The following is a 10,683-nucleotide window of genomic DNA, read 5'->3' on the forward strand; positions in this document are numbered from 1 at the left end:
TGTGTGTGTGTGTGTACCATTGAGTTTCCCATACTGTGTGTGTGTGTACCATTGAGTGTGTGTGTGTGTGTGTGTGTGTGTGTGTGTGTGTGCAATTGTGCATGTGTGCCAATTAAAGAAAAACAGACATAATTTCCATGATTATGATTGCACCGAAACACAAAGCTCAGAATTTTAGTTGACAATTGATGTTGCACTTCAATGTAATGTTGCTGTTACTTTTATAAAAGAGATTTTAACCTGGTTAATAATCAAACAAGTGGGAGAATCACATGGGCTTACATTGAAAGACTTGGGGGTTGACTGTTTTCACTTGGTGGGCTAGTAATAAACCATGCAGAACACGTTAGCAACTGCATAGAAACACCCTGGTAACAACTTAGAACACCCTAGCAACCATATAACAACACCTTGGCAACCACCCAGAACAGAATTTTGCAGTCTTTAAAAGATCTAGCTGTGTGTGTGTGTGTGTGTGTGTGTGTGTGTGTGTGTTAATGAAATGTTGGTCATGTTTAAATCAGCATGTCTTTCCTTTTATTTCTGTTTAATGACTTTGGTAATCATAGTGTGGTTTGTGTAGTCACTAAGAGCCGAACAGCATATGTGGTTCTGCTGTCTCTCATCAAGAGCCTGCAGTGCCGTCAGGAAGTCTAAAAACAAAGCTCTGATTATTTTCACCCAACCGGTTCATAATCCCTCTTATGTTATTTTTGGAAAAGTTTCATTTAGTTTCCACAAAAAAAGTTTGAGTCTGTCACATTAAATGCTGGTTTCTGTGATGCGCAATGTTTTGTCAGATTTTTTAAGAACAAAGAATGAAGGTTATTTCCCAGAGGTGTATGCTGTCCCAAATCTAAAACATTCTATATATGGATGTGATGTAATAGTACTCTGAAGTTAATAAGAATTTGGGGTAGATGCTGTATGTTACGATGTACACAAGTTTGGGGTTTGGTTATAATGTTGTTGTTGTTTTCAAGTTTTTTTTATGCTCACCAAGGCTGCATTTTTTTTAAATCAAAAATACAGCAAAACTGTGAAATATTATTAGAAATAATTTCAAATAATTGTTTTCTATTTTAATATGTTTCAAAATATAATTTTGTGCTGCTTAATATTTTTTGTGGAAACATACATTCATACATTCACAAGTCATACATTCTTTGATGAATAGAAAGTTCAAAAGAACAACATTTATATAAATATAAATCTTTTGTAACATTATAAATGTCTTTACTATCATTTTTAATCAATTTAATACGTCCTTGCTGAATAAAAGTATTATTATAAAACAATATCCTTGATTGGTTGAGCCGTGTTCGAAGCTGTACAAACATACACTTTTGTTTACTATGTGTGGTGCTTGGCAACCACTTTGTTGCAACCACAACTGTTTCTGAGGAACTATGTTGTTTGGTGGAAGAATACTGTTTTTATTAATATCATTACACTTCATTTGCTCTGTTTTATTCTGTGAAACCTAACTATGTATATGGAATAACCATTTTATAAAAGCAATAAGCCCCATGAAGCCGTGGTTTACAGTGAATTTATACCAGCTAAAGGGGTTTCCCCTTAGTCCCCTTAATTCCGCTTCGCGGGAAAATGATAGTAAAGACATTTATAATGTTACAAAATATTTATATTTTAGATACATTTTGTTCTTTATAGAATGTCTCTGTCTCTGTATTCTATACGTACACACACGCATACAGAATACAGAGACTTCGCAGTGGGATATTTAAATAGACCAATTTGGAGTAGATGTGGTTTGTGGTGGCAGAAAAGCAGTGGAGGGAAACGGGTCAAATCCATGGAATAAGAGAAAACATTTATTTGTGTGCCTTTGGATGTCAGAATCGGAATGCAAATAATTTTTATATAAAATTGTCATCAAAGATGCCATTTGAAGCTAAACGCAGACGTTTAAACGGACAAACTATGGATGAAATCTGCTATGATTAGCCTACTTTTAAAGCATAAATTAGATTTAAACAATAGGTCTATATAATATTCATATAATAGGGGACATATTGTATTAGTCACACAGTTAAAGCATGAAATACTATTTAAACCTATAACATTTTACGTAACATTTATCTATTTTATCTCACAATTTCTTGCAAATGCAAGATTATCTCCTATTTCGAACTTTATAACTTAAAGGGGTCATATGATGCTGCTAAAAAGAACATTATTTTGTGTATTTGGTGTAATGAAATGTGTTTATGCGGTTTAAAGTAAAAAAAAAACATTATTTTCCACATACTGTACATTATTGTTTCTCCTCTACATTAAAAAAGGAAAAATTTAAATCGCATCATATGACCCCTTTAATTCAACTCAACAATTGCGAGTTTGTCAATTCTGACTTTTTTTCTTGCAAATGCAAGTTTATCTCCTATTTCGAACTTTATAACTTAATTCAACTCAACAATTGCGAGTTTGTCAATTCTGAGGAAAAAAAGCCAGAAGTGTGGGATTATAAACTTTCTGAGCCGAGGGAAAAAGAGAGAATGACAAGTTGATTTTTCTTACCAGAATTGTGAGATATAATCTCGGAATTTAAAGAAAAAAGTCAGAATTTTGAAATATAATCTCAAAATTACCTTTTTGATTATTTTATTCCATGGCTTGCATAGACTGCTATGTTAAAACAGGCATTTTCTGCCACCAGATAGGCTCCGCCCACAAAAAACTTCACTGTTTGCAAACACTGAAATTGGTCTATAAAATACAATAAAAATAAATTAATTACATAATATTAAATAAAATTTGTATTGTTCAATTAAATTATAATATTAAATTAAAATTATTGAAATTAATTATATAATAATAATAACATTAAATATATAGAATTTTAATTTAATTTAATAATAAAATGTAATTTAAATTTTTTTTATTATATATTATTTAAAGTCCCACTGCGGAGTCTCTGTATTCTGTAAATGTGTGTGTGTGTGTGTGTGTGTGTGTGTGTGTTGATGATTCAGTAGCTGTGATGGCAGAGGGCACCGGCAGTATTCTGTCACTGGTCACCATGGGAACAGTGGGGTGGTGTAAGGGCAAAGCTGGCTGTGACTGCATTTTATTGCCCCTCTATCACGCGCACACAATTTCACAGTGTGTATGTGAGTCTCCCAAAAGTAACAACGGCCAACTAGAGGACAGGGTGAAAGCAGTCACTAAAGAATGAGCGATAAATTCCATTGTGTGTGTTTGTTTGACTGTGGCTTGTGTGTTTGGCAGTGCTGTAGTGTTGTTCTGTATTCAGTGATTTCTATTGTAAATGCAACTCACACACACGGCATTGTTCCAATGTTTCAGCCTGAAGAAACTGCAGGTTCTTTCTTCATGTTTCCAGCTCACAAAGCAACGACAACCAGTATTCAAACATTGCACCAGGGACAAAACACTCAGTCCCTCTCACTGTTGTGGTTTATTTGGAGTTGAAGAATAGGTTTTGGTAGATCCTTGTGTGCCTTTGCCTTGTGTTATGTAAGACATTCTTCAGTTCATGTACCGGTGAAGAGGGCAACTCCCATGTATTGTCTGGGATTGATTTTTCTGCCAGTTTGATATTTAAAGGAACCATATCATGAAAACTTTGTATCTATAACTATATTTCTTATAGCTACAACCTTAAATCTTACAATTTTGAATTTTTTATCTTACAATATGACTTTTTATATACTTTCAACTTCATTTCCGATAACATCAACTTTTTATATCTCATAAATGCAACTTTATTTCCCGTAATTGTGAATTATTTTTTCTTTATTTCCTACAATTTCAACTTTATTTTTTGTAACTACAACTTTAGAGCTTAGAATTTTGACTTTTATCAATTATCTCATAAATGCACATTTATTTCCCATAATTATGACATTATATCTTACACTATTACTTTTAATCTCAAATTGCAACTTTATTTCTCACTTCAACCTTAAATCTTAGAATTGTGACTTTATATCTATACTTTTTTATATCTAATAAATAGACATTTATTTTCTTTAATTGTAACTTTGTATTGTACACCATGTTTTTTGTATTGCATAATTGAAACCTTATTTTACATACATAAAATGTATATCTCATAAATGCAGCTTTATTTCCCCTATTTGTGACTTTATCTTACACTATGACTTAATTTCTTACAATTGTGTTCATCTCTCAGAACTATCTTAAATCTACCTTAACTTTATAACTCACAATATGACTAGTTTTCCTTATTGTAAACTTTGTCACAATTACCTGTTTTATTTTGAGATCAGAGAATGGCTTCTATAGAAGGTGAAGTGAAATGGTCATGTGAAACTAAATTATAACTGAAATTGTGTTTATGTAGCGCAGGATACTTTGCCTAAGATTCTCACTCAGGGAAAAAAAAAGCTATAAAATCATAGAATACGGCTTCTATAAGTGTTTTTTCTATGATAACTGTGAATATTCTCTTCTGAAATGGTTCAGTATTTCCAAAAACCATCTGCAGTGCTTGATAACAGATATGTGCTTTATTTTAATGAGGAAAATTAAAGTGGCTGTTGATCATTTGTAGACTCAACCCCAGGAGTGTTATCAATTTGCTTCTCTGAAGTGAATTATTCCAACATGCCAAACAAACCATTGCTGTCAGCGTTCGTGTTTTCCCTCTTTCTTGTTTCACTCTGCGTTCTCAGCCTCGCCCTTTCCCACGATAAGTATTACGAAACCCTTTCCTTCTCCATCCAATTGTCTTCCATTCATACCAATGTAGGACCGGGTTCAGACCTCTGAGAAGAGCGTTGGTGTGGATAGATGTTTTTCTGTGTGTGGGGTTTTGCAGTAATTATGGTAATTTATGAAAACTCACTTTGGATAACAGCCACGCAGACTGCAACGGACGCCATCTGAGACACACACACACAGTGCCATGGGCTAAGATTACAGGGTGCAGTGTAAACAGGGTCTGGACGAGCCCCTGCAGTCCCAGAACAGAGGCAGAGCTCCACTCTATTAAACCATCTCAGCAAGACTCGAACAGCCTCCCCCATCACCTGCCGTACGCTCTTTTTTGTGTTATTGAAGGTGCTTAGAGATTTTGTTTGTGTTATTATATTGGATAAATTCATTTTGCCGAACAGTGACAGGTTCATTTACCATGTTTTGAATGGTGACATGTTGTTCACCTATTTGCTAAAATGGCCTGCTGTGTTGGAGAAAACTCTCAGGAAGGTGTATGTGTGTATATATATATATGTGTGGGGGGGGGTTAGTACTTGTACCCCTGGGCATATTATCCACTCTCGCATTGTAGTAAGAATGTCACGGTTACACAGGAAGTAATAGCTTGGTTTAGTGTGTGAGTGGGGAGGGAACCAATACACACGGTGTGACAAATTTATCAGTTCCCCTGTTCCCCATCTTGGTTTATCAACACTGGCATAATTTAGCTATAAAGAACAGCCTGTATATATGCAATATAAGGCAAAGAGCCATCTAGACCCTCAGTGGCTTTGTAGCTCTGTAAAAATAGAAACAGTTTTTAATATTCCTAATCTAGAGCAGCTATTGAATGAATGATGCTGAGCAGGGATTAGAAGGAAAACTCCTGGCTTTCTCTCCCTCTCTCTCTTTCTCTCTCTCTCTATAGAGAGAGAGAGAGAGAGTGACTAAAATGTTTAATGCAATAATATGAGACAAAGAGCAAACAGAGTTAAAACTAGAGTTTACATTTGGTAAAGTACCATAAATATGAGTGTTGCTTGTTCATGCAGAAGTTGCAGTTCTCAGCCTTTTCAAATTTTCATATTAAATTAATTTGCCATGATTCATTTTGTGATTTCAGAAATATCAAGAAATGCATGTTATTCAATAAAAAATAGTTTTTCAGGAAAATAACATTTTACATTTACATTACATTACATTTAATTTTGTATATAGATAGATCCCTGTAAGTCTTTTTTAGCATTTAATTTTGTATATATATATATATATATATATATATATACAGTGGGGAAAAATTGACTTGTTTCTAATGCAGAAAAGGAGAAGGCAATCCCAGAATGCATTGCTATGAATTAAGTAAAAGTTGAGAGAAATATCAAATGCAAAAACACAATGATAAAATGGACTTACATTGATCTGTATGTATATGTATATATACTGTATATATATATATATATATATACAGTATATATACATATACATACAGATCAATGTAAGTCCATTTTATCATTGTGTTTTTGCATTTGATATTTCTCTCAACTTTTACTTAATTCATAGCAATGCATTCTGGGATTGCCTTCTCCTTTTCTGCATTAGAAACAAGTCAAAATAAGGTATCTTAGAAGGCAGCATACTTTTAAAACAGCCTTCTAGATGGGAGCACACCAATGCTGCCTTAAAGGGATAGTTCACCCCAAAATAAAATTTGTCATCATTTAATCACCCTCAGGTCAGTCAAAATAATTTGGAAAATTTTCTTTTTTTTTCCTGTACAATGAATATCAGTGGGGTCCAGTGTTGCTTCCATTCTCTGGACAAAACCAGCTTATTAATACTTTCTTTTTCGTTTTGAAGAAAGTTTGGAACAATATGACGGTGAGTAAATGATGACAGAATTTATATTTTTTGGTGAGCTATGCCTTTAAAATGCTGTTAAGGCATACAACATACTAGAGTTTTTTCATTCAAGATTGATTCAGATTTTTTCTCGAGTTTCCAGAGTTGCAGTTTCCAGACAAAGAATCTCCATAAAACTCACTTAATAATACCCTCTACAAATAACGGTTCCAAAGGGATGTTTTCACAGTGATGCCATAGAAGAACCAGTTTTTCACCAATGTTCAATTAACTTTTCAGTGAACAGTTCTTAAGAGAATTTTTTTTTCTTAGTGTAAAGAACATTATTAAAATGTTCTTAGTGTAAAGAACATTTTAATAATCTAAAGAACTTTTTTCCACTATAAAGAACCTTTAGTGCAATGGAAAGTTTCCATGGATGTTAAAGGTTCTTCATGGAACCACAGATGCCAATAAAGAACGCCTCAGGTTACGTATGTAACCCTAGTTCCTCGAGGGAACGAGACGCTGCGTCGAGAAACGCTAGGGGAACGCCGTTCAGCGTGACGGGCTCTGAATTTCGTGTGTAATCAGACCAATAGATGGGCGAGACGTCACGGCGGGTGACGTAATGACCAGGAGGCTATAAAAGCACGTGCGGTGAGACCAGCGTCAGCTCAGGGAGTGAAGCAAGCGCTGGCAGGGACGCCGGAAGGCTGGCACAGAGACGCAGCGTCTCGTTCCCTCGAGGAACTAGGGTTACATACGTAACCTGAGGCGTTCCTCTTTGACGCAGCTTGAGTTCCTGAAGAGGAACCTTTATTTTTAAGAGTGTAGCTGTCTGTTTGCTTCATTGAGTTCTGAAGAGCAGAGAAGGACGGACAGGCGTTTAGTGCAGTTTTTAACAAGACATGTTCCCTGTTAGGACATACAGGCGATAATGTCCTACACACGCATGCAACGATCCCTAGTGTGTAATCTTGTTGGCAGCTTGAGGGTATTTTCCCTTTGTGTGTGTGTGTGTGTGTGTGTGTGTGTAGTCTGTCTGGTGAAAGCAGCCATGGGATTTACGGCTAATCTGAACAGCAGATGGCAAAACATCAGATATTCTGTTTGAGCAGGAGAATGGATATTTTACAGCACACACACTCACACACTTTATCCTTTATCATAAACATTAACATATACACAACAGCATGAACTTTGCTGTATAAACACACACATTCTTGCGCAGCGTCACGTGACTCACGTGTGTGTATGTGATTATACTCATATTAATCCAGTGACCTGGATTGAGTTTGACTGGAGGAAGTGAGGCTGAGTATCTGGAGCGCACACGCCATTCCACGGCTACTACCAGAGAAAGAGAGAGAGAGACAACAACCTCCCTCCCATCTACTCGCTCTCTCACTCACACGCGCTTCTCCTGAGGAAGCAGTATGAAAGCCGACACTGTATGGGCTGAGGACCATAGTGAGGACACCCACCGCTGAAAGACACAGGGACAAAGGCAAAACGGACAGAAAGAGTGCAAGAAACATCAGCAAAGAAGGAGTGAACACATTCAAAAGAGGAACAAGGAGAGACAGGCTGGAAAATAGGTGGGAGGGAGCCGTGGAGACGGATCGAGAGAGAGGAACAGCCCGTCTGTCTGTGGCGGGACAGCAGACGCTGAACGCTCGTGGACCAGACACTCACACGCACACCATGGTGGTCCAGGCAGCAGTAACGCCCAGTAGGACCCGCAGGCTTCTCCTTAAGCTGCCGGTGGGGACGCTGAGGCGAAATAGCGAGGAGAGGGTAAGACGTGAGACGATCCATGAGTCTTGTGTGTTTTTGAATGCTGGCTCAAGGTTATCAAGGACTGTCAGTGACGGCACTTGTGTGTTAGTTTGTCTGCATCCTTGCAGCTGAGGAGACAATGGAGATAATTAGCCGATTATGTGTTGCCATGATGGATGTGCACCTGTGTAAGTGCTTTACAGAGAATCTCAGTGAATTGTGTTGTTTTCATGCTTCATATGCCTCTTATGATGGTCACTGTCACAATTTTGGCTTTCTGAGGCCTGTGACAGTTCGAATGACAGTGTTGCGTAATAGTGGTTGTTCACTGAAGATACTGGTATCTGTGATTACCCCAAAACATGCAGCAACCTGCCCAGTTATGTGAATCATGTTAGCAGACAAAATACGGTGAGCTTCATCTCACTGCACTGATTGTCATTTACTGGAACTGCCACAGGGTAAAAGTTCTGTGCGTACAGATGTGTGTGTGTGTGACTGTGTACACATGGGTTTGCTTTCGTTCTGTATGTGGGTGTGTGCATCGCTATATGTGTAAGTGTGTGTGGGTGGACACTTTGTGCCATCAAAGAAGTAATAATTTAATAATCATAGAGATTCAGGTTCTTAAAAAAAATCACAAATGCAAAATAGAATGATGATTTCAAGCCTGATGATTTTATCATATAAGTTTGTACATTTAAATAAATTTATACATTTTCTTTATATTTAAATATGTGTAATAAAATATGTATATAAATATGTATAAATATATATGACGATATATATATATATATATATATATATACGTCTTTATATATATATATATATATATATATAAATTAATGATTAATAATCAGTTATTGATATTTAATTATCTTTTAATGATTAATAATTTAGTTAGATGGATGATGGATGGATGGATGAATAGATAGATAGATAAAATCATTATATAGTATCAATAATATTTAGAACTACTTGTGTATATACGTGTGTGTGTGTGTGATGATAATTATAAATTGCAATATAAATTATATAAAACATTAAATACTATCAGTAATATACATTTATATACATTGGCCAGCCTACTTTCTTGACATCAGATCAACATTGGCCATGGAAAATAACCACTTCTATCTTCAAATGACATAAAAAATGTATATCTCTTTGCATGATGGTGAAATGGCCTACATTCATGCCTATTTCATATGGCTGTTGTGTGCCAGCTTAATTTGAATCCCGTCGTGCACTAAAATTACATGAAGTGTTTAATATTTCACAATGCCATAGTACACATTACGTCTCTCTCTCTCTCTTTCTCTCTTTTTGCGCTGAGACAGATGTGTGTAATTACAGCAGTTTGAATTATTGATTAGAGGATTTCCTCACACACATTACTTTTCCTGCATCCCTGCAGAGCGCTCCTCCTCTTCACTGTCATTCTCTGTGGCCTGAGGCTGTCCCTTCAGCTGCCGGGAGTTTTAGCGGAGAAATTGTAGACACTTAGCTCTAACTGCATTGTGGCATGATGCCTACATGCATGTACATGCAGACTGACATACAAAACTAACTTGAATGACTTACTCCCTATAATATCCAGCACTGCGAGAGCATGTGAATTTGTGTGTGTATGTAACTCAGATTCACTGTGATTCTTCATTACTGTGAAAGCAGCTTTAGAAAGCTCTGTTTCCACCGTCAGAAAGCTGAGTCGGCAGGCAGCAGAATCCATCCACTCAACTGATCTAACACGAATTTCGTTAGCACATGTTGCAGAACTCTACTGCGTCTCATGTGAGATTCTCTTGATAGCCAGGCTGCATTGCATCTAATGCGTGTGCAAGAACATTCCAGAGGAGAATGGATATGACAGTTGAGACTAAAGCTTCTTAGTTTTGGGCCAGACCAGCTGGAGAGGAACATACTACAATCTGAGATACTCTTGTACCTGCTGAGATAAGTTAAAAAAGACTGGCAACTCAATCTAAAGTCCTGCTGGTAGAAACATGTCAGATACATGTGGGCCAAAAAGTCTCTCTTAGATCTATGTGCTTTTGGAAGAAATATTTTATTTTATTTTATTGTTTTGATATGTTCAAATGACATTAAACATTTTTTTGCATATACAGTATATAAATATTATTATAATTTTACATATATTTATTTTACATATATAACTATATTTTTTATATAATTTTATTGTATAACATGTTCATTGATAATTTTACATATTTAGATAGATTTGGGGATTTTTGGATGCGTGTGTGTGTGTGTGTATATATATATATATATATATATATATATATACGTATATGTATATATATATGTATATATATATATATATATATATACGTA

General features: G+C 35.8%; 1 protein-coding gene across 6 annotated transcripts in view; it reads left to right on the top strand.

The window, feature by feature from the left end:
- LOC107599825 (FERM domain-containing protein 4A-like) overlaps positions 1-10,683 on the top strand; it is a 157,274-nt gene that overhangs the window by 53,638 nt on the left and 92,953 nt on the right. For 5 of the 6 annotated variants that reach the window (XM_016291518.1, XM_016291534.1, XM_016291526.1 and 2 more), the window contains exon 1: positions 7,849-8,346. The exons of the other annotated variant lie outside the window; for it this stretch is intronic. In XM_016291518.1, the coding sequence (XP_016147004.1) occupies positions 8,254-8,346 (93 nt within the window). In that variant the 5' untranslated portion in view covers positions 7,849-8,253. Of the gene's footprint in view, positions 1-7,848; positions 8,347-10,683 lie in introns of those variants that run through there. 6 annotated transcript variants of the gene reach the window in all.

Source organism: Sinocyclocheilus grahami, unplaced genomic scaffold (genome assembly GCF_001515645.1).
Source record: "Sinocyclocheilus grahami isolate Dianchi unplaced genomic scaffold, SAMN03320097.WGS_v1.1 scaffold14.1, whole genome shotgun sequence".
Classification (NCBI taxonomy): Eukaryota; Metazoa; Chordata; class Actinopteri; order Cypriniformes; family Cyprinidae; genus Sinocyclocheilus; species Sinocyclocheilus grahami.